Raw genomic sequence first — 24,026 nt, forward strand, 5'->3', positions numbered from 1 at the left:
TCTGAGGTCATTGTCATGCAGTTTTAGCTTTTGACATTTTGAATATTATTTAAATTCCCAGACAGTTTTGTGCCAAAAGTGGCAATGGACCATCTCTTTAAATGTTAACTTTTAATGTAGAGGTGAGGTTAACCATATAAAAGTTGAATGATAAAAACAGAACATTTGATCATGCAGAGTCTCTATTTAACATCACATTTAAGTTAATACCCTTGTTTATATTTCATCAGTGTTGTGTCTATCATTCATCATTCCGATTTGCACTGGGTCACTCTCAGGGCTGCCAAAGAAGTGCAAAAGTTCAGTAGACAAGCTGTCTGGGTGCCAAAATGTGAGAGATGACCTGAGAGCTGAGCAGAATGCTGAGGGATATTGGCATGGCCTGTATGCATGTATAATGACAAATGCTCCTGTCAGAGCAAACTTTGAATTGTAAATGATGTACAACTTATAATTATTTCACTATAATTTCATTACACAGTCACATGTGTCTATATCTTTGACTCAGTGTGTTGCTAAATTTTCGTAAAGAATAAACACAAATTAATAAAGGTAAATCTAAAAAAAACTGCAAGCAGCTCAGAAGTGAATGTCCCAAGTCTGTCACATATACTGTAAGTCAAAAGCTTTGCTAGCCATGGTCTTTTGCACTGTCTTGATTTGTGTGTTTGTAGCTGAGGAAGAGGATTTCCGACGCTACTGTGCGTCATTGTTCGATGTTACAGTGAGCAGGGACAGCACTGAGCCACAGTCTACTACTACTACACCTGTATCGTGCATTGTCATAGAGGTCTTGGATGAGGTGAGTTGTTAATTTAAAAGCATTTTTCCTACATGAGCACACACATTGTACATCTTCATAGGGTAATTGGGGTCACATAGACATCTGAACTTACACCTGCACACGGAGCTTAAAAGATCAAGGCAGCAGCAAGTGCACATCATAAAGCTCAGTGTCTTAAAAGATTTGCTAATATAATGTTTATTTTTTCCTGCTTATTTTAGCGGAGCCGAGGTCCAGGTTTTTGTTGGACATTAACATCCAGTACCACATCATAGTCTCTGACAATCCATTCATTCTTTGCACTCCTGGTTAGATGCTAACTGTATTTCATTTGTAACCTGCAAACATCTTGTCAACGCTGCACATTCTGTACCCAACATACACTTCGTATTTATATTGCAAGGGCTTCATGACACAAGCATGATCCTCCTTTCCATTTGCACTTCCTTCACAAGTGTAACTCTGATCTCTTTTATTCTGCACAGACAAATAGAGACACAAAGGGAGTCTGTGCTGCTGATCAGAAGACAGATGACAATACAGAGTAAGTAATGAAAAAAAAAATATGTATATGTGTGTGTGCACATACTCCCATCGATCAGCCACAACATTGAAACCACTGACAGAAGAAGTAAATAACACTGACCATCTTGTAACAATTCAGTGTAATGATACTCAGACATGTAGTACCCACCTAGACCAGACCAGACAACCATCCACAGTAGGATGCAGCCTGACACAGACACAGACACAATAATGCTTTAGGAGCGACTCTGAATGACTTGACCTGACCTCCAAACTCACTAGATCCCAAACTGATCAAGAATCTGTGGGATGATCCACAGAGGCCCCTCCCCTCAACCCATAGGACCCAAAGACGCCCACTAACAACATTTTATTGCCAGACACCTCAGAAGGCTCATGCCCATTCTCTGATAAGGCACAAGGGAGACCTACGCAATATTATATCGGTGTTATATCACTTTCATGACCATCAGGTCAAGATCTAGCACATCCACCCTTTCCTACTTTATAAAAGGCGAAAACAATTTAAGTGACTATACCTGTCTCACATCCTGAAGAAGTCTTTGAGTCTTGCCACCTACAGATAAAGGAGTTCTACTGGATTTTTTTGAAAAATGTATGAATTATTAAAAAAGATTGCCAGTGTCTCCATTTATTATACATCAAATTGCCTTTATCTGTTTTTCTGCGTGTGGTCAGAAGGTTAAACCACAGTAGAAGTCAGTGCCTCTGAGGAATAGGTGTGAGTTCAAAGCTGGCTTACCCAATACCCAAGAAAATTAACAGTAACTGAAAAGGTTATTTATTTATTTCAACACCCAGTCCATATGATGCAATATATGTCAATGCTGTATAATATGTATTGAGGTGTTTTTGTGAGAAATAAAAAAAAAAAAACAAAAAAAAACATATTCTCTTACTTTTAATTTGTCGCAACATAATAATGGTGATATTTTCTAATGGGAGGGGATTTTTAGACTTGCACAATAAGATAAGCATTTTCCATTAGACCTCTGCTGAGAGGGAAATAACCTGTGCATTCACACAAGAATATGTGTAGACATTCAGTTGATGACACTCATGAGGTGACAACCTAAAATTAGTCATTTTAAGGTGAGACGGGTAATTTTGAAACATTTCTAGGCAGCTGGTGAGCAATCAGGTGAACAGCAGGTCTCTGCTTGATTGAATTCACTTGTGGTTCCTTTGAGACTAAGGAAAAGGAGATGATTATTGTCATACCCACTCACCTCATTGTCTTGAGATAGCAGAAAAAGCAATGCTGTAGAAAATACTTTCAGTAGTCAAGGGTTGTGGGGTAAATGACACAATCATCCAGTCATTATTTAATTAAGAATTTAAAATAAAATCAGTAAAATCCTTCACAAAGTTGCTAATTCTTAATTACAACAGTGTCAAGTGCATGGAAATGTATGTATAACAATTAAGCGGTAGGAATGGAGGCACTTACAAACGTTCTTTTATTTTTTTCCACAGGATGACCTCTGTTCAGCAGTTCTCCAAGAAAGAAAAAATACTGTTTACCCAGACAGCTAGTGGTGGGTCCTCAGGAGTCAGACACTTGTCTCCTTGTCCAACACCACCATCCAGACAGTCTCGAGCACTTGTACAACCCAGAATACATCAGAAGCCCCCTTCATCTGAGCCTAAGACTTCACAAGCCGAGCACTCAGTTAAATGTGAGATGTGTGACTTATACAGGATTTTACAAGTGTAATGGACATTTACTCTAGAAATGTCTGGAAACAGACACTGGAAATTTGATGAGTGTTTTGCAGATCATTATTTGAGCACAAAACAGAACATGAATTTGAGCCGACATTTGTACGCCCTGAATAATCAGTTTTAAATTCACAAGATTATTTTGTGGCTGTGTGTGCATGCCTGTCATGACAGATGCAGCAAATCGTGAGGAAAGATAGATGACAGTCTGTGCTGAACTCAGACTACAGGAGTGCTTGATTTGGAAATCAGGTTGCATCACACACTTATCTCAGTGTCTTGCAGACACAGCAAGATTTCAAACTAATAGCGCCACATACATTACAGGTCATTGCTTAGGTTACAGGCCAGGTCAGATAACGCTGAAAGATTCAACACAAGGCCTCTGTTCTTCACTGAGAACTAAAGGTAGTGGTGCCAAGTGGTGTCTGGAGTGCAATGTCATGATATATATATATTTTTTTATTTTTTACAGTGACTTTAATTATTTTATGCAATTAACTTTAGGAACTTAAGTGTAATGACACTGAAATTTTAGTGTATGTAGCCCCAAGCACTGACAACATTGTGCAGGTCAGGTGTGAAAGGCAGTTTGATCATGTGTATTGCAGACACTGGCAAATGTAATACAGAAGTTACATTACTACAATTTCTAAGCTCCAAAGGTTTGGACTAAATGAAAATAGATAAAATTTCCAGTGTGTTTATGAAGCAATATATGACCGCATGCTTGCAAGAGAAACAAATACACTTGATATTATTTGTCTTTTTATCTTTTGCACAGCATTCTCCTCTAAACATAAGCCACCAGCATGTCTGGCTACAGACACAGCTTTGAGGGCATCAATCAAGACACCAACTTCAAAACTACCAAGGTCCATTTCTTCTCCCACTATCCAGGAACCTAAAGCTAAATGTGGATCGCCACAACTTCCATCCTCATTACCTCATTCCCAGTCGGAGGTCCCCAAATCTTCTCTCTTGCCTGATGTATTAGCTAACAACTCACCAGCCCCAGAGGAGCGCCTCACCTCATCTCCATCCGTATCGTTTTCCCTTCGGTCTACGTTCACAGTCTTGTCATCAAGCGCCACAGAGTCAATCTTATTGCCCAAAGTTTACCATTCAGTTCCATTACAAAAGGACCCAGGCTCATCTCTCTCTACAGAACAACTCCAATCTTGCCAGTTATTCGCAGAACAAATCTCATCTCTAAAACTCAGTGGATCATCAAGAAGCAATCTGATGCCCCCACAGCAATTCCAACATTACCCAGAGTCTCTAGTATCAGACAATCAACTCCAGCTACCTTTGTCACCTCTGTCCGACAGCCCACACCCTCCACCCAAAACCTTGGTACCGAATCTACCACAAATAAGCCCTGTGCTCCAAGCGGTACCTTCAAAAACCCCATCAAGATTATCTCAATTTAATGAGTGTTCTACAGAGGCATATTTTAAATATAGATCAACTCCAAAATATGAGGATTCTCCAGTTATTTCGTCTACTGCTTCACTATCTGGTGATCACAAATCAACTCTGTCACATCAGGACATGCAGGATATCCAGTCATCCTATCCCTTAAATGTCAACCAGGATCTTTCCTCAGCTGTAGAAACTGAGGAAGAAGAGGAGGTCTCTATTGGTGAGTGTAATAGTAGTTTCAGTGTATGTATATGTATGCTTTTGGTGTTGAGATGGCAGCAAGACCATCAATTACATTCACAACGTTTCTTTGTTCTGATCATTACATTCTCTATAAGGGATATTAATTTAACTATATATAGATGTTCAGGTGTATCAAAACTTAGAAGTCCTAAACCCTATTCACAAACATAGCATTCATCTTGACACCCATCTCTTTGTAGCTGACAGTCTCTAATGGACATTCCAGGCTCTGGTTGGCTAGGTAATCATCTTGTATAAAATTGATGATTTGAGCAAAACAAGCAGAACATGGAAGTATTACTAATGTATGGACTCTTAGATCAGAGCTGTACAATGTGGTTTGCCAAGAACTGGCAATTTGTACTGTAGTTTTGCTCTCATATGTAGCTATGGTATAATTTAAGTGAGTGATATTTACTCACAGAAAAAAGTGGTGGGTCCTTGTACTAAAGATATATCAATCAACTATATTAGTTCCTCCCATTGATCTTCAGCTTGGTATTGCTAAGAATTATTTCAACTAACATCTGTACAACTCACTGAATTTCATTACCATTGCTTGGCCTCTGGTTGCTACATCTGCTAGCATCTTCCTGTGTGTATGCCCTTTTAGTATAACCACATAATGATGGCTGAATACTCCTGACTGTCAGATAATAAAAAAAAAAGGTCTCTATAAAAAATGGGTGAGTTGGTTTATCGAATCTTAAGTTTTGAGCAAGTCTTCCTGTTTATCTCAGGCTCGACATATCTTGAGTGCAGTCCAGTTGTTGTTCTTGTATAACTTAAGTCTGACTGTATTACCTTACACTACAGACGTACCTGTGTTTGTGCAGTTATTTTAAGTAGAACAACAGGTACCAAGTCTATACCCTGTCAACAAGAACATACAACTAAGGACTCCAATATTCATGTTGGACTTCATAGAAATAACACACAGACAGATCAGAGATTCAGTTCTTTCCTCATCCTCATTATTTAAAAAGAAGTTCCAGTTTGCACCTCATACAATTAACAGCTTTATCAGAGATCATGTGATATGAAAAGAACATTTTCACCTCTGCTTTTATGGCATAAATCTTGAAATCATCAAAGCAGGATTGTGGTATAATTTTGCCAACTAGCAAGGCGTAAAGGGAAGTGAAATGGCCATGCAAGACAATTAGTTTCCAAATGGCCAGGTTAACAAGGGTTAGAAACTATTTTAAACCAGTAGTGATCATAGAGCCAAATAAATGCGTTAACAATCAGCTAAATTTTACAGCTAAAAGTCTAAAAGTTAAAGGCAGTGTTCTCTATGTGACGACTGCACTGCTACAATTTGTACATCCAGAATACATCCATTATACAGTGTGTTTCTCATAAATCAATGTGATGCATTTTTCAATTTCAAGATAATATCATTTGCTGAGATTTCCAGAGCCCAGACAATCATTTCTGGGGACTGAGGTTTAGATTAGGGAATAAGTAAACCAGAAACATATTCATGTTTATTGATGGGCAATCGCAAGTCTTTGCAATAAAGTGACTCCTGATAGAATACTTTGTCATGCCACAGTTTGAACACAACTCTCAGTGGTCAGACAGTTTATATGAATTAACTACTTGTGGAGCCCAGCAGTAATGGCTTCCTTTTATTCTGCTGGGCTGTCAAAGCCAATTTCGATTGAGATATAAAATGTGTGCTTTTTCTTTTTATTAATATTGATTAAGATTTGGTTTTAAGCAAATATCTGACACAACTGCAACAGACAGGAAGGTAATTACACTGTAAAGAATGGCCCTGAATTTTTTTACTGTACAGCATGCACACACACACACATTGTCTGTAGTTTACCGATGGAAATACACTCATCCTACATAAAGTAGAAAAGAAAAATCAAGTGAACTCTTTACTATTCTTTACTAACTTAGAAAAGGTTGGAGAAAATATGTGAACCCCTAGGCTAATGACATCAAGAGAAGCTAACTGGTATCAGGACTGATGAAACACAGCCCAATCATTGAGACACGACTGAAGGTGTGTGTAAGCACTATACGCATAGACTCAGAAAGAAAGGGGCATTTGAGCTTTGCTGTTCAAAAAGCTATCTGCTAATCCACTGATGTAAACATTCTTTGCATGAAAAGAAATCCACCAAAAAGTATAGTTATACAAATTATTATAATTGTTTGTGTGTTATCAGCACATTGTGATTGTCTATACTTAGATGGAGATCAGAACCTTATCTTACCACTAGAAGTTGACAAGAGTTAATAACTAAAATTTTCTTCTCAACACTTAGTGCGCTTTCACATCTGTATTATATATTAATTGTTTTGATACAACATGCTGCAATGTGACTTTTAACCTTGATTTAGTTAGTGATCCCAGGGCACTAGGGACAGAGTAATTGTGACATGCTCTTGACACTCCGCTCTTGGAAACAGGTTTGTGAAATAATTGAATCAGAAATGGAGCAATAGCTGTGAATGTGGACACGGGCATTTATTGCTGTTCCGTCATTCATGTAACAGTTTTCTGTATATGAAAAACATGATCAGTTTGATGGATGTCTATGTGTGGAAAATGTGTTAATGTATATTTTGAGAATGTGCTCTGCTGTTGCCAGACTTCCTTGAAGGAGGAGACCCTCTCTAGTGTCGTAGACCAACTGGTCTCACCTTGACTGATTTGTTTGGGTACTGAGTGCGATTGCTGCACCAGCCTAAATTAACCAATTTGGGGGTATACGGTCCCTGGTTTGGAACAACTAAGTTGGTGTGAACTATAGATGACATAATTTTTCATAAATTATGCTATGCCCATAAGGTGGTTTGATTGACAAGTGGTGGTTCTGTGTCATAAAATGTGCAGAATAAATCCAATTAATGAAAAATGAGGAATGCATCTGGTTAAATTAGATAACGTATTGACTTGTTAAGCGGATTGTGTCTGGTACCACTTACCGTCCAGAGATATTTTTTCTTCTGCTGACAAACTGAATCATTATAGTTTTATGCAATAATTCTGCGTATCGCACCGATTTTAAAGATTAATCCAACAAGGACCATGAAATCACCTTTACTGATGCATTTATTACAGCTGAGAGCACTTCAATAATAACCCTTAAAGCTATAGTGTGGAACTTTTACATAGCAATGAACATCCATTACATTCAAGCCCCTTGCCAAATGACTTCACACTGATTAAACTAATAAGTTCCAGATTAATCGCTCTGTAATTTGCAGTTTCAAAACTGTTGTATGTGGGGACATTCCCATGCTGGTTTAGCTGTGGCAATGTCTTTTACTTAATCCAGCACTCATTGGTTTGCTGAGTTATTAATAAAACTTAGGCTCTGCGAATTCACTGTCTCTGCCAGTCAGGAAGAATGAAATATAACTTTGAATGTGTCTAAGAAATATTTCTGGGGCTCCAGATAAAAAATAAACTCTTCAGACAAGGGATTGCAGTGTAAAAAAGAAAGCGATGGATGGTGAGGACAATAGATTACCACTGATGTGACTTTCCCTCTATGGAAAGCACTGAAAGAATGAAAGAGACTGAGGCGTACTGTACATCTTGTTCATTTGTCAGCAGTTTTTGTTCAATTACTGTCTCTGTCCTAACTGCTAGTTTACAGAGACAAAAGTTCTGCCTTATGTCAGGGGTATTTATTAAGAGTATTTTACGAATTAAACTCTGGTAACATCTAGACTTGAAAAGAGATGACCCCTCCAAAAGGTTCTGTCACAGTTCTTCCCCATCTTACTTTTACTTTACCTCAGCTTCACGTCCTGATTTCATTCCTCTATCTCTCTATTCACCCGTCGCCTTTGTGTTTCCTTCATCCTTTGCATCCTTCAGTTCAGCTCTTTGACCAGTGTGACACTGAATGCCTGCTTGATCAGCTTATTAGAGCTTTCCAGTGTCAAGGACACCTAAATGACATGTTACATTATTCCCTTGGATGTTTGAGGCAAAGTGTTCCTTCCATGGTTCAAAGGGTGGTAAACAAGGACAGTCAGTGTTTTTTTTCGCTACTAGCTTTGAAAGTCCAACCTAGTTTGAACCCCATAAACACAAAGGCATTATCTCAAATTATAGTCCAGTATTTTGAAAAAAAATCTTTGTTTATCTTCAATCGTAACTCCAAGTAAACCTTTAATTTTCTAAATCCACGTGTTGTTTTTCTCTTGAAGACAGCGGAGATGAAATGTCCAGTGATAGCCTGGGTCTCGCTCCACATGAAGGAGACTCCTCAGACGAGGAAGCTCAGACGTATGGACGTTTAACGAGAGGGAGATCCAGAGAAGAGAAAGACAATCCTGCCATATCTCATCTAAGAGATTGCTTTGTTCGTGCAGAGGCTGAAGAAGAAAAGGATTTGCAGACTGATACACCCGAACAGCTGTCAGAACCATCCATGGTAACATTCCCGTGTGATTTGGATCTTGAAAGGGGGAATCCTGAGTTAGAGAACCGTATTAGCATTATTTTCTGGGTAGAAGAATCTTGACTTGAGTATATCTTTACTAAGAGGAGGCTGAACTGTTACGGTTGTAGACGTGACCTGAAAATCAGGAATCAAAACAAAAGAGATGTCCTTTTGTAACTAATGCTTAATGTTTCTTTTGAAAACATAGGTAAAGCTTATTAGTTTAGCTAAACTTGTAGCACACAGTTTGTCTTTGAAAAGGGTGGTCTTGTATGAGTTTCAGTAACAGTCAGCTGTTGTTTCTGCATGGGTTTGGTATTAGTGGCTAAATTGCTGAAAGAATGAACAAATGGTTTCTAGTCAAATACCCATACAAGGAAGGTAGTCCTCTCAATAGTTGGCAAGTTTTAGAAGGTCATTGCACTGAATGTAATCACTGCATAGAATGAGAAGACGTCAGCGACGCACAGTTTCTTATTGTAGCTGACCTGATCAGTTAGATAATATTTGGATCGCACTAATTAACTTACATTATTCATCTGAAGCTCAGAGAAAGGCAAAGCAATGTTAAAGGTGGAAACCATTGAGTGAAGAAAAGAGAAACAGAGTGAATTAAAAGGCATTGCTTGAATGGTCCTAAATGACTTATCAGCCATTTAATGGTATGAATCCTTTATACTGTGACAGAGGATGGAAAAAAAAAAAAAATACGAGAGGGGGGTGGGGGCTTTATTAAAAAGCTGGAACAAAATGAGGTCTGTGATTGTAAAGATGGTGGTTATCTGTGGCCTCTGGGCCTGAATCAAAGTGCTTCTAGAATGATTAGATAGTATTTTTCCTGCTCTCTTCCGCTCTCTTGTCCTCTTTGCCTTTCCTATACTTTTCATCCTCTCTTTCGTTTCGTCCATCTTTTTGTCTTTGACATTTTTTCTGTCCTGATTCCTTATGCCTGTCCTCGTAGTCAAGTGCTGCATGTTTCTTCTTATGAGGAGATATTAGTTTCAACAAAGAGATCTTGCTGCATGATATCATTGTGTTTGGTCTTTTGCCATTTCATAGTGTTACCTCTCTCCTGTCTTGTACGTCTTCTTCTTGTCTCTCTCCATCCTTGCTTGTTTCCTCGCACTAAGCACCGCTGTTCCCACATGCCAGTCTATCTCCATTCTCCCAGCCTCATCTGCAATGTGTTGCAAGGCTAGCATGCTAATGCATCAGATCTAATCTTAACTAAACACAGCTTCCTCATTTTACCTGTCTCACAGGAGGACACTTGCAGCTAGCCCACTACTCCATTGTGAGATGCTCTCACCAGCTCCAGGGGTTAATTAAAAATCGATTCATCAAGTAGAAAACGGAAGGAACAGGGAGAGAACAAAAGACACTGGCTAATTATTATGCATTTATTGTGTTGTAATGGAAAAATATAAATTGAAGTATAAAAGTTAAACTTTTCAGTCTGCCATTTGAGCTCATAGGGTTAGGATTTAAACTAACCTTTGAAACCAATGTATTTATTCCTTATTCCCTTGTGCCTTATTCGCTCTATTTCCATCTACTTACCTCATCAACTCCCTTAACGATCTATGTCTTTGCATCTTTTGCCTTCCTTCTAACCTCCCTTTTTGTATTATCTTTCTGTCTTATCCTAACATTGCTGTTTGTCTTACTGTTTTTATATTTTCTTTCCTGTTTATACCACTCACCCACTTCTTCTTTCCATCCCTCCTTCTCCTGCGTGCTTCCATCTGTTTCCATATCCCCTTAGGTGCGCAACCAGAGTGCTGGGCCTGGATCAGAGCGCGTCTGTGATCTGGATGGGTTTTCGCCCCTAGGTTTTGACATGAATGCTGGTCACTCCGACACACCAGAACCCACACACTGTGGCCCACTTCACACATGCCAGTTTTCACTGCATGACGCAGACCCGACAGGTAGGTGAAATGGGGGAAGTCTTTTAATGTCTCTGTGTGTGTGCCAGAATTTTTATGCTTCGATTTTTTCAATCTGGCTCATGTTTTCCTATAAACTACATCAGAAAGTGTCATTGCTTTTTTTGTGCTTGAGGAGATTAGATCGCAAAGATTACCTCTGTGTCCAGCTTTTGCCTGGAGATACTTTCCAATTTCCAAGCGTTATTCATATCACAAAGGCCTCATAATAGGATTTAGAACAAATATGTAAAAACGCAGAGCTTACAAGAGACATGAAAATGAGTTTTAAACCCAGAGGAGCAGGCTGCCTGGTGGAAAACGAGAGATGGGGGACAACACTGATTTACTATGGGTGGGTCCAAGGGGAGCTTCCCTGAGATGCCATTTCTCTTCAGTGTGTGCATGTGTGTATGACTTTGCCTGTACATGCTACTAAGCCTGTGAGCCTCTTTTTCACACCACACACCTACCCCGCAAGGAAAAAACATGTCCATATTATATCTCGACTCAGTCACAGTCTTTTGTCTTGTTACGTTCTCAAAAAAAGTGTCAATATTAATGCCTGTGTCATTCACATAGCACACAAGGTGGACATCAGACTGAATTTCTGGACAGTAGTGTGACTTTTTAGATAACATGCTTTCAGAAAGGTTGCAAGATTCCTTTAAAAAAAAGTACATTAAGCCTTAATACAGAATTTAATTTATGTTGGTTTACTTTGTATATATTTTATTATTACCTGACACTAACCTTTGCTTGCAATTGAATATAAGGTTTCTTTTCATTTCCAGGGTTCACCTTCAATAACAACAACACAAATACTGCTGTAACAAGGTGGTTTTAAAAATGTCAAGCGTTAACTGTGTCCGCTGTCCCACATTGTAACCACTGAAGAAAACGGACCCCCAGGGTATATGATAAATTGCCTATTTGTGACCACAGCATGGGCGTTCACCATTTTCAACACTAATAATTTGTAAACTGGACATGTCTGTAAGTCGCTCAGACTGTCCAGAAAGGCTGCTGGAAGTCAAGCCTTCACCTCCAAATTGCATGGAGTTAAGGTAATAAAATTTGGATTGGATCAGACGCTTTAATTTATCCAACCACATGGTGCTTATTACTCGTCTGATTTATTTTTATTTTTTTTAAGGCTGTTGAATGAGTTGCATTTCAGACAGCGGGCAGTGTTTTGATTCAGTTTCTGATTCATACTTTGTTTATTTAACTAAATTGGCCTTAGCCCAAAATGACCCCATCAACCTTTTCCTTCATCAAGTGTTTAGGCCGAAGCTTTTTGCTGTTTCATTGTTAGGCTTGTGTTAAATGAACGAAGCTGACAGTGAGGAACTCCCACAAGGGCACCGCCACCCTCCTCGTGACGTGCAGCCAGCCACTCGTCAAATCCCGCACTGTCTCTGCCACCATCATTAAAACTCCAAAGTTAATGAGAGGGAAAGGTTACAGTGGAGGAATATCACCTTGACAACACTTCACACTCATTTATGCCCCTCCATCCTTCCATCTGTCGCCACTGTTTTTCTCTTTTTTCTCGGAAGGTCTGAGATCTAACAGGTTTCATATGTCTTCCTGCTCTTCCTTTTCACTCTTCTCTTTTATCCTTCACTCCCTTTCCCTCATCACTCAGAAAATGAGGTTGTTAGTGTGCTGTTTCTGCTGCATGAGGATCCAGTCCACCAAAAATAAGAGAGGGACAAAAACAGAGTGAAATAACAGAAGGGCTGCGACAAATGAGTTTTTACTTGTTTTGAGTGGTCGATTAATCTTAACCACTAAATATGAACTCTAACCAAACTTTTATTAAATTATGTTGACATAAAAGCATATTGTAGCATGAATCTATGACTGAAGAAGACATTTTAGATCCATTTTGGTTGCTTACATGTACATTAAGAGCCCAATGTTGAAATTGAAATCTACATTGTCTAGTTTTGTGTATAGGTCTATATATGCATAGACAACCCAAGCTGCCTTAAGGCGTCCCTGCTGAGTTGTTGAAAGACACATAACAACATAATGATGACATCTGTTTTGAAAGACTTTCCACACTTTTAACAATTGACTTCAAGCTCTTCTGGTTATGCAGCCACCAAAATTGGGGAAAATAAAAACTATGATGTGGCGACAAATTCCACAAATATCTATACATTTCCCTAATTGATGCAATAAGTGTCCTCGTTCCCTTGTTTCGGCCCTAGATACTGGACGCTAGCTAGCACTAAGATGTGATGGACAGTTGTAAAACTGATGAAGAAATAGACAGAAAAACTAGTAATTACATGTGCAGCTACTCAGAAAGGCATGGTATAATCCCAGATCTTTAAATACATTTTTGTTTTCCAAAAGAGCTTCATCCTTCTCTGTTTCGTTTGAGTTAAGTGACAAGCCAGCTGTGTGACTGCTTTCCTCTTTTTATTTGTAGCTGATTCATACTAGTTAGTAGATTCTCCACCAAGTCAATAGTTTTAATTAATTGCCTGACCACTGGAGAGAAAGGCAAAAACAGCAGTAATTGGATTTCAGCTGTCAGGATTGGCTGTACACTTGTTAAGCAATATTGGTTCGGTACAGGTGCTGCTGCTGCTGTTGCTGAATCGGCAAATAGATTATTGCATCAGCTGTAATTAACAAATTCACTAGAATTTGTTAATTATTTATTAGTATTAATAGGCTAATGGATTCTGTGTAAACTGGGAACCTCTTCAGTGACTCCTGGTGGTACTTGTCAGTTCACTGTCAGCACATGTGCTTCAGTCTAGGCCCATGAGGTCAGCTACACGTACCTTGTAAATTGCTATTATGTGCTTTGAATAACCACAGTTTATGACACCAAAGAGGTTAAATTCTGGATGCCGAAGACCACCCTGCACGGATGTTTTGCTAGGACAGACTGGGATGCGTTTAAAGCTGCAGTCACACTGGAGGGCTCTTCTGTTAGCACACATTACTATGCTGAGTATGTGTATGTGGGTACATCAGCACTTGTGTTAACAGCCCCATACAAGTCAGGAAGTTCCAGTGCGACACAGTGTGTATGCTCGCTCTCTGGCATTTAGATCGGGAAATGAAGCTGAGTACAAAGCTGCAAAGGATGGACATAGAAAATCCATCTCAGCAGCAAAGAGGCAATACAGAGAGAAACTGGACAGTTTCTATTCTACTGCTGACTCTGGGAGGATTGAAAATGTAGCAGGGCCTGCAGCACATCACAAACTACAGGACCCTGACCAGCAACATCAGCTCCTAAGACAGCCTGCCCGATGACCTCAACCCCTTCTACACCCACTTTGAGACCTCCAGACCCAGCACAGAGAGGAGACACACACACGTCTGGTCCACCGAACCTTCCTCCCCACCACTCAAGGTCTCATCAGGCCAGATACCCAAAGCCCAGAGGAGGATCAACCCCCACAAAGCAGCAGGGCCAGACAGCATCCCTGGACAAGCCCTCAGAGCATGTGCCAACAAGCTGATGGACATTGTCACATCCATCTTCAACCTCTCTCAGCCAGAGCACCATACCCTTTGGCTTCAAGACAACAACAATCACTCCTCTCCCAAGAAGAGCACACCTCCAGAGCAGCCTACCCCCTGCAGTATTCCCTCTCCCACCTGGAAAATAAAGACTGCATCAGGATGCTCTTTATTGACTGCAGCTCCGCATTCAACACAGTCATACACCACAAACTCACCCAAAAGCTGTCTACACTTGGACTTTACCCCACACTCTGTGACCTGCTCCTGGACTTGGTGACTGGCAGGCCCCAATCCGTCAGTATTAGGAACAGTACTTAAGCCAGCATCTCCACAAACATTGGCACCTCACAAGGTTGTGTCCTTGGCCCTAACCTCATTACCCTGTTCACCCACAACTGTGTCTTCACCATCCTGAAGTTTGCAGATGACACTGCAGTGATAGGATGCATCAGTGACGAGGACGGAGCAGCCTGCAGGAGGGAGGTGGCCAGACTGGTCTCACAAGTGTGTGGACAACAACCTCACTGTCAACACGGACCAATAATGGGGAAGGAGAGGAGCCTTCATCAGCCACTGTTTATCTGGAACAGCTTTTCGTACCTATAGGTCCATATCACCAAACACATAACCTGGAAAAGAATCATAAGACTGTACTTCTTGAGGAGGCTGAGGAAGTTCGGCATGTTGCCTAAGATCCTTTGCAACATCTACCGCTACATTGTTTAGAGCATATTGAGCAGCTGCTTCACTGTTAGGGATGACAGCACTGCAGCCATGGACCGTAGATGCCTGCAGGGAATTCTGAAGATTGCTGAGAAGATCCCCAGGTCTCCACTGCACCTCCCTGCATAACATCGACCAGCATAGAGTTCACAGGAGAACCCCATCCATCCCCAACACGGACTGTTCATACTCCTACCCTCAGGCCGGATGTATAGGAGTGTGAAATGTAGGACCTTGAGACTGAAGAAATTAGGGCTGGGCGTATTGATCTAAATATTGATAGTATCGATACCAAGGCCAGTATCGGATCGATACTAGTGTACTGTGATCGATACTTTTGTTACAGTTTCTATTCTATACGTCCAGCAAATTACTCATCACAGAAGTCATGTGAGCGCAGCTTCTCTACAAGTCTGTTTGCGGTAGAAGCTTCTCCATCCCCACCTGAGGTAAAGGTGTGATATGGACAGAGTTTGACACTGGAATCCTAGCATCACAGCAGCATCGCACAGCAGGCACTGATGCCATTATTGTAATGAGTCGGTACTCAGAAGAGAAGACAACTACACAGGATGCAGACTCACTTCTACGGTGGAAAATTTATGAGCCAACATTTCCCTCTCTGAGCAATGTTTATATTTATTATTACATTGCTGCTATTGTTTACTTATTTGGCTCAACTGACCAATGTTACTGACTTTATTTTCCACTGTTGTTGTTTACATTTTTATATTCATATTTTTGGTTATATTTTTCTTTTTTCTTATTTTGCACTAATGCCTTTTTTTCTAAAACAAGTGGGTAGTGAAAGGGGAATTATTTAAATTTTACACTTTATACAATTTTTAAATTGTATAGTTAAGAAAAAACGATTTACTTGCCTAAATATTTGTCCTGTATTTTATCATAATCATAATTAACTAACTAAAGGCAAAATTACTAATTAAAATTATTAATTAAGTTATTTAATGATCATGCTATTTCAAGAAAATGTGTTGGTATCTGTGATACTTGCCCTGTATTTGGTTGATATCATGTCAATACCAAAATTCCCAGCATTGCCCAGCCCTATTAGAAATCCTTTTCCCCCACTGCCATCAGACTTGTAAACAGCTGAGAGGAGTCTAGAATCATGGACTGTTCATGCTATACAATGCACTGTTCACTTTTTGAGCTTATTTTTACATTTAAGTTCATTGTTTACATTCATATTTGCACTAGATATTTTATATTGCATGTATATGTATCTTTTCATATTTTAATATTTTTTAGATTGATAGGCATTTGGGTGGATAGCAATAAAAAAAATAAAATTCTTGGAAACATGTTTCTACACTGCACATGACTCCTTGAATCCTGAATGACATATTTCAAGCATGACTGACAAAAATCCTCAACTGTTAGATAGCAAAGCAAATGTATTGCTATATCCACTTATTACCTACACGTCCAAAGGAGTGTAGGTGTAGTGTAGCAGTGTGACAATGCGGGGTTGGGTTCATTTATCTTGCATGTTCTTAAAAGCATGTAAAGGAAAAGAAAGTAGATACAGTGATAGGATGTTTTGAAATCACAGCCACTAGAAGAAAAGTATAAAGCAACACAGCTACACATACTGTAGTTGGTTTCTTAAGTTTAACGTGTCTAGCTTTTTTTGTGTGTTTTGCATTTTGGTATGACCACTCTCTTTCTTTCTCTTAATCTTTTAGAGAGTTTTGGGTCAAGGAGCAGCCTCAGATCTGACACAGAGGAATGCCTGGTTTTTGGAGTTATGAAGGACACCTACATGCAGTCGAGTGGAATTCAAATTCATTCAACCAACAGAAGGGAAATACAACCAAATGAACTAGGAACATCTGGTAAATGCATGCGTATGTGCTCTGGTGCAGTGTAGATTTGTCTGTGTCGACACTTTCGGGCACACTGAGCTCTGCTTGTTATTTACTTACTCACACACACACAGAGCTCTGTTTCACACGCAATTAATGCATCTGATTTCTGCATAGAGATACACTTTCTTGGCACTGAGTAGGCAGGTTTCTTAAAGAGATTAAACAATATCACTCTCAGACACAAGCTGGCAGGCAAACTGGTTATATATAGTAGTCACATACTGCACACATATGCATGCAGGATTGGGAGTCGATCCAGGAATACGTCCTCATCACTTTTCTTTGGCCAGATCCAAGAAACGCTGCAGTAATCTGTTTATATTGATACTGACACGCACACACACACAAAACACACCTGAGAAACAGGACTAAAATCTGTTCTAAGCAGTGATATATCTTTAATACCCTAGAATGTCCTCTTTCTTCGTTCACTCCTTTCAGTGTAAAGAGCTGCATTTAGATAAGACCATTTAGTTTTTTTCCATCTCCTGCCTTACACACAGTCAAACAAAATTTAGCCTTGATGTTTAAAAGGAGTAGTTTGTTTCCTTTAAAGTGAGGCAGTACAAGTTATTTATACCTTACAGTGGATGGCAATCAGCACACCCTTACTCTTACAAGGCAGACAAGAAGCCAAGTAATGAAGTGCCTTTTACAGGATCATCAGCAAAACGTATTTTAGCCTCCTGAAATAAAGCCCATCCAAACAAACCAATATCAGTCTAAGTTTACACTGTATTTAGAATATTGTCACCATTTACCTTGCAGACAGACGACCTTTCTCGACTTGGAACTATGCTGCCTTCAAAGCCACCAGACTCCATTGACAAAAACAGTCATTTTACCCCACCGATCTATTCTCTGGTCTACTGCTGCTTTGATCAGTTGGTTTGGCTGTGTCATTGTGTGATTTTGGCTTGTTCACAAGTTACGAAATGAATGTGTTCGAACACAAAAGTCACAGTACCATAGAAGTGCAGCTCCAATTTTCTGTGAAATAAAACGTGTTTTTGTCAATGGTGTATGGTGGCTGTGAAAAGCTAACATAGCAAAGATTGGTTGGCTGATGGCAATGATAAGCAGAGATACTATTTTAAATAAAGTGTAAATTTAAACTTACAGGAATTTCTAATGTCTCATCTCTCATCTCGTCTCACCTCATCTTCCGTACCACTTAATCCTGCACTAGGTTTGCAGGGGTTGCTGGAGCCTATCCCAGCTGGCATCGGGCAAGAGGCAGGGTACACCCTGGACACTGAGACATACAACCATTCGCACTCACAAGCACTATGTATATTTCCACAAGGGAAACTAAGCACAGGCGTTTCAGTAAGTTGCCTCATTTTGAGTGCTTCGCTGTACTGTGCTGTATTGTGAGTGTGACACTCCAGTACTGTCTGACAGCACACTGAAAACATTTTCTCTCCAAAACATCTGTGCTTTAGCTCCCTTGTGCCATTAATGAATGTCTTAAAATAGCTTAGTACTCCTGAGCATCTTCGTAAGCAGGGAACTCCTTTTAAAGTTCACTGCGTTTGCTTCAGTTGACATTATACACTTCCTGACATTATAATTTATCATATGAGAAAAATAAACATGATTGCATCTTAATATGGTATGAAGCTATAAATGACACCCAGCTGATGAAAATCAAAAAAGATTCAAGTCTGTCCTTCTTAACGGAGTCTTCAAGGAGGAGATCAGATTTATCATTTTCGCAACATTTAAATAGGGCACATAATTTTATCAGTCACATGAATCTGAATATGTGTTGGTTTTTGAAATTGAGTCAAAAAAGTCTGTGGACGTCCACGTGTTGGCAGCACTGCATGCATCATTCCTCCCATGCTGCTTAGTTCGACAGTGCAGGTGGTCGCGAAGCACTAAGTGGAAGTTCTGTGCCAGTTGAAAGACAGTCAGGCAGAAAGTGGGAGGATGGAGGGAGGGAGGGAGGGAGAGAGGGAGGGAGAGGTGGGGAGACAATGGAAGATTGAAAGACTTAACACTGGTCTGAAACTGGTGAGACAGCACACAGTTTGTGCCGCAGACACACACGCCCACAACATCATATCTTCTCAGTGGGAGCCTCAATGTAATTTACAGTGAGCAGGTGGGGATGGATGTTCAATCTGATTCAGTTTGATGTGGCTTGCAGTGGAGTGGGATGACACACGACTCATTCCTCTGACTGTTGTGATCCTTTTTGTATCTGAACCCAGAGGATACCCCTTTCTTCTCACCTTCTCATTTCTTCCTCTACATCTCCTATTATATCTCTTTGTTGCACTCACACTTTCTATAACTGTTTGCGATATGTCCCCATGTCCATCACATCCACCTATGCTCATGTGCCCTCTCTCTTGCTTTTATTCAGGTCCACGGTCAAATCTGTCCACACCAGCTCTCTCTCACACTCTGAGGACAAAGCCACGTTCACACTCTACGCTCGTCTCTCCCCGCCTCTCTCATTCACCTCCTTCATGGGGCTCAGAGTTTGGATCAGCATTCCGTCCGTTGTCCCGAGCAGCACAAGAGATCATGGAGATTTGCGGTGTAGACCAGTTGGGCTGTGAGGACCCAGACCTGGATTCAGACACAGCCGCAAACACACTCCACAGTCTGGAGCAGGAACTAAGAGTCACAGCCACGGGTAGAAACACACGCATAAAACATACATATTTATGTACGCATACCTCAAAGGCTTCATGCGCATGGACACTATGTAATATTGTAGAATGAAAGCGCTTTGTGTGTGTACCTCTACCGAAATAAACTGACTCAGTCGGAAAGGGCTGGATTGAGAGGGGAGGTGTAGACCAGTGATAGACTATTGATTAATGCTTGATCTGATTGTTTGCCTCTGAGCTGAATATTTTATTTATTTATTTTATAATTTGAGATTTCTTATCAGGATAACACCAGGGGAGTTGAAGGAATATTGTCTATGCCAACGTAGTCAATATGTTATAACCTCCTGTGACTAGCATATAACTCTGTATTTGATAGTGATTGGGAAATGAGGGTATGATCCATTTTTTATGAATTCCACGTTATAGTATTACTGGTTTAAAATAAAGCCATAAGCATTAACTTCCTTTTATGTCTACCTACAAACAGGGACCCAGGCGCTGGTATTTGGTACTGGAAATGGTGGAAGTCAAGATCAGCACAACAACCATCGTTTCACACTGTGAGCGACATGCATCCACCAAATGGAGATCACAGTACACTTTACCTCATCTGAGAGTCAAGTGTACAGGATATGTTATTGTATTTGATATAATAATTGGGAAATGAAAATGTGTCAAATTCTGCCCATTTCAGACATCTGCACATCCTCAAGTAAAGAAAGCTACAGCTGAAGTAGCTGTTACATTTCCCACCCTGAAAGACAAATGTGCATTTGTCCTTTGGGAGTATCCGAGCGTGAAGCCTTGGGATTTCCTGTTTTCATACTCTGTATCTTTTCACCATGATCGGCATATAATCCATTGCGTTCCTCACCCCCTACACTTCCCTACTTGTGTACACCATAACAGTGGTCATGGTGGGGGGTAATCCCCTCTTATTTTTGTGTTGATATGTGCAGTGTGTAATGGATCGTTAGCCAGCAGAACGTCTTTAGCTATGCCGGCATGTTGGGGCCTTAGTGCTGCCTCGTGTGCTGGTGTGTAAAAGGAGAGGGGAAATGTGTGAATGTATTTTTCTTACATATCGCAAACTGAGTGTGTGGGTGTGTGTGTCTGCACACTGTGAGTGTTTTGTGTGCATGTAGCGGGTATAATCAGTGCTAGAGGCCTTGTGCCGAGGAGAGCACTGTGAATATCACAGTGAGACGTGTAATAAATGGATTAACACATACTACAGAGAGAGCTCCAAAAACAGCTCCATACATCTTTAAAACACACACGCTCATAAATTTACACTTTGACAGAACCCTTTCAGTCAATGTAACTCTATTCAGTTTATGGAATATATCGAAGGGATTTTGGACTAATTGGAACTGTACTCATTAAATGACACAAAGTTATTTTACGACTTGAAACAAATGCATTATTCCAAACCACGTTAATCCAGGAGCTGCTTATATATGTTCACTGTGCCATCCTCAAATTGAGTAGAGTTCAGCTGTAGATCAGCGTCTGCTGCAAACAATTGTATGTAGAAATGGTGTGGGATTCTATCTAGTCTTCTATGAAACCTATAAAATATACAGTAATAGGATTTGTCTAAGAAACACCCACACGGCATGCAGCTGGATGTTGTGGAACAACATTGGACATGCTGTGTGTGTGTATCCCCACAATGATAAAGCCTCATATCCGAGCAGCTATTGTATTTTTCACGTCTCTTTGCCCTGAGTCAGCTGCTTTCAGTTGCCTTGCTATGCTTTAGTGCTGCCCCATCTATTGGAGGTCAGTGATCTAGCCTTCAGTAGGTGTGTACTTTCCATGGGCACTATATTATAAAGATGGGGAAATTCCCTGGGACCTCACTAACCCCTTGGCAGTGCCTGACTCCACTTATTCAAAATTGGGCAAGCAGGCAGAGCATGATGTATGCATAACAGGGTATTTGTATAAAATTCCACTCTTACATTAATGAGACATTAGCTATAAAGGGCCTGTATAGAACTTGCATTAAGATCTGATTTGGCTTTAGCTACGTGTGTTCAGACCTGGCATTAACATGCATCTCCTAATGTGTCTCAAGATCTGATCTCAGTTTCAGTCTCTGTTGGATTGATTACAGGTGGTCTTTAATGCAGCTCGACACGCATTGTGTTCACACTACTGAAAGGACACACCTCCAAATATAGTCAGAAATCATATCTCTCGAATGTGATCTTAATGTTTCCTGGGGGTGTTCACTCTTAATGATAGGTCTGAACAGGATAGGCCGTAAACACTTTGCACCAGGCTGTAAACATTTTTATTTGCGCCTCTTAAGTTTTACAGCAGAAATATGTTATGTTACGGCAGACATAAACATGTTTAGAGGTCTGTGAGGATTGACTCACTTTTTGGATGCAGCCTCAAGTGGCCTTTTAAGGAACTGCACTGTTTTGGCACCTTTAGGTTGGCTTTATTTTCAGACGCACAGGCTGTTGTTTGGTACAGGATGATACAGGACTGCCAGTAACTTCAATCACACAGATTTTTAGGAAGGCAATTTTAAAATATGAGAACCTAAATGGCTGTTTTACCTGGCTTACTCTCCACGGTGGGAGTCCGTACATAAACCTGCAGCACACTTTTCAGACTGGTGTGTAGATTAGCATTTACACAACCTGCATGAATGAGACGTCAGCTGTAGGTCATAACACAAGCAGTGGGTGGGAATGATTGTTCATTTGACAGTGAAGTAGACTTTAAATGACTTTAGTTGTTGAGCTTGTTGATACAAGCGCAGACAAGAAAACGGATGACATACCAAAACTTTTTAACAGTTTTTAAACAAAGAAAATTAATTTTACAACCCAACACTGGTGTTAACTGAATCTCTGATTCGCTCATAACAATTCTGAGGAAAATAAGTAGGTGCTCAGTGACATAAAACAATGTACAAATGAAAAGGCTTCATAATAAAAGCCAGACCACCGCACCTGCTGGCTGAGCTGACTACAATACAGCAAGTCCTCCTCTGTGTCAAAGCAGGTGGGTGGTGTGGATAGCATTGATGCGCCTGAAGTCTTTTATGGCTCCTGAGATAATTTGGCCTTGTCACAGCTGAATGCAAAGTGGGAGAGGATTCTCCTAAATATCTCAATAAAAAAGTGTGCAGGGCTAGTTTCTGCAGTTAATTAAATCTCATTTGTATGTTATTTATAAGGTGGGCAGAGCAGTGAGTCCTTAATCATTTCTTCTTTCTTCCTCCTGTTCATCTGTCTTTTCCTCATTATTATGTCTTAACTATTTCTAATTTCACCAGGAAATCTAAATATCAAGTATCTTACAAGTGTCGCTGGAGAATGTTTCTGGAGTTGCATCTGAAAGTAGTAACAAAAGGCTTAGCACATCAGTCCTTTAATCACAGGCTGGGCCAGTGTTGTGTGTGGAGGATGTTCTGCCTTTGATTGTGGATTTGGTCCTGCAGGGGCAGAGTCAGCGACCAACAGAAGGAAGAGGAGGAGGCTGCGAACAGAGACCGACAGAGTGTCCTTTCATTACCCTGAGGCATGTGTATGGAGTGCGGAAAACACAATGGATGCAATTTAAAGCGTGTTCCAGAGACGCTGAAGATTGTCTTCTTGAGGAAAGAGATAAAAATATAAATGTAACGCTTTGAAAAAGTTTGCTAGAAACTGAATAAATAGTGTTTTGAGTTATGACTGGTCTCTTTTTTTCTATTTTTTTTTTTTTTTTTGGCCGTCCTTATTTTGTGTGCACTGCGTTGCTCGTATATGCATTGCAGCTGTGAGATGCTTGTGGACGGATTAGCTGAAGGAACAAAACAATGAGGCAGGCGAAGGATGAGGACGGGAGAGGAGGTGACTGGAAGACAAATGGCGACTTTGGTTTTATTCTCAGCGGGAGTCTGTTTGGATTCCTTTGCGGGTGTGTGAGAGTGTTTGTTTGTGTGTGGGCAGTCTGAGACATGTGTTAAAGGACAGACGTTGGTTTAGGGACAGTTGGCTGTGCTGCCAATTTTACCCACAGGGCTTAGGAAGAACATTTTTCCCCTGTTGTCATCAGTTTGTTTCTTAATAAGGTTAGGGTGGTACTGGATCAGGTCAGACTGTCTACACACACACACACACACAGCGAGAGGAGGCTCCTGCAGGTGATAAATTATGTTTGTAAGAGAGGGAATAAGGAACTGTGCCAGTTGCTGCTGCTGC

At 40.3% G+C, this 24,026-nt stretch overlaps 1 protein-coding gene across 2 annotated transcripts in view; it reads left to right on the forward strand.

Annotated features, from left to right (window-relative positions):
• zbbx (zinc finger, B-box domain containing) overlaps positions 1-23,513 on the forward strand; it is a 58,534-nt gene extending 35,021 nt beyond the window's left edge. The window contains exons 12-21 of one of the 2 annotated variants that reach the window (XM_047593356.1): positions 675-802; positions 1,270-1,328; positions 2,807-3,009; positions 3,837-4,697; positions 8,906-9,132; positions 10,907-11,072; positions 17,003-17,152; positions 19,560-19,835; positions 20,303-20,375; positions 23,282-23,513. In XM_047593356.1, coding sequence (XP_047449312.1) covers positions 675-802; positions 1,270-1,328; positions 2,807-3,009; positions 3,837-4,697; positions 8,906-9,132; positions 10,907-11,072; positions 17,003-17,152; positions 19,560-19,835; positions 20,303-20,375; positions 23,282-23,360 — 2,222 coding nt within the window. In that variant the 3' untranslated portion in view covers positions 23,361-23,513. The remainder of the gene's footprint in view (positions 1-674; positions 803-1,269; positions 1,329-2,806; positions 3,010-3,836; positions 4,698-8,905; positions 9,133-10,906; positions 11,073-17,002; positions 17,153-19,559; positions 19,836-20,302; positions 20,376-23,281) is intronic. The other variant, XM_047593357.1, reaches the window with a different exon arrangement.
• The last annotated feature ends 513 nt before the right edge of the window (positions 23,514-24,026 follow it).

The sequence above is a fragment of the Mugil cephalus genome, chromosome 9 (genome assembly GCF_022458985.1).
Source record: "Mugil cephalus isolate CIBA_MC_2020 chromosome 9, CIBA_Mcephalus_1.1, whole genome shotgun sequence".
In the NCBI taxonomy this organism is placed as follows: Eukaryota; Metazoa; Chordata; class Actinopteri; order Mugiliformes; family Mugilidae; genus Mugil; species Mugil cephalus.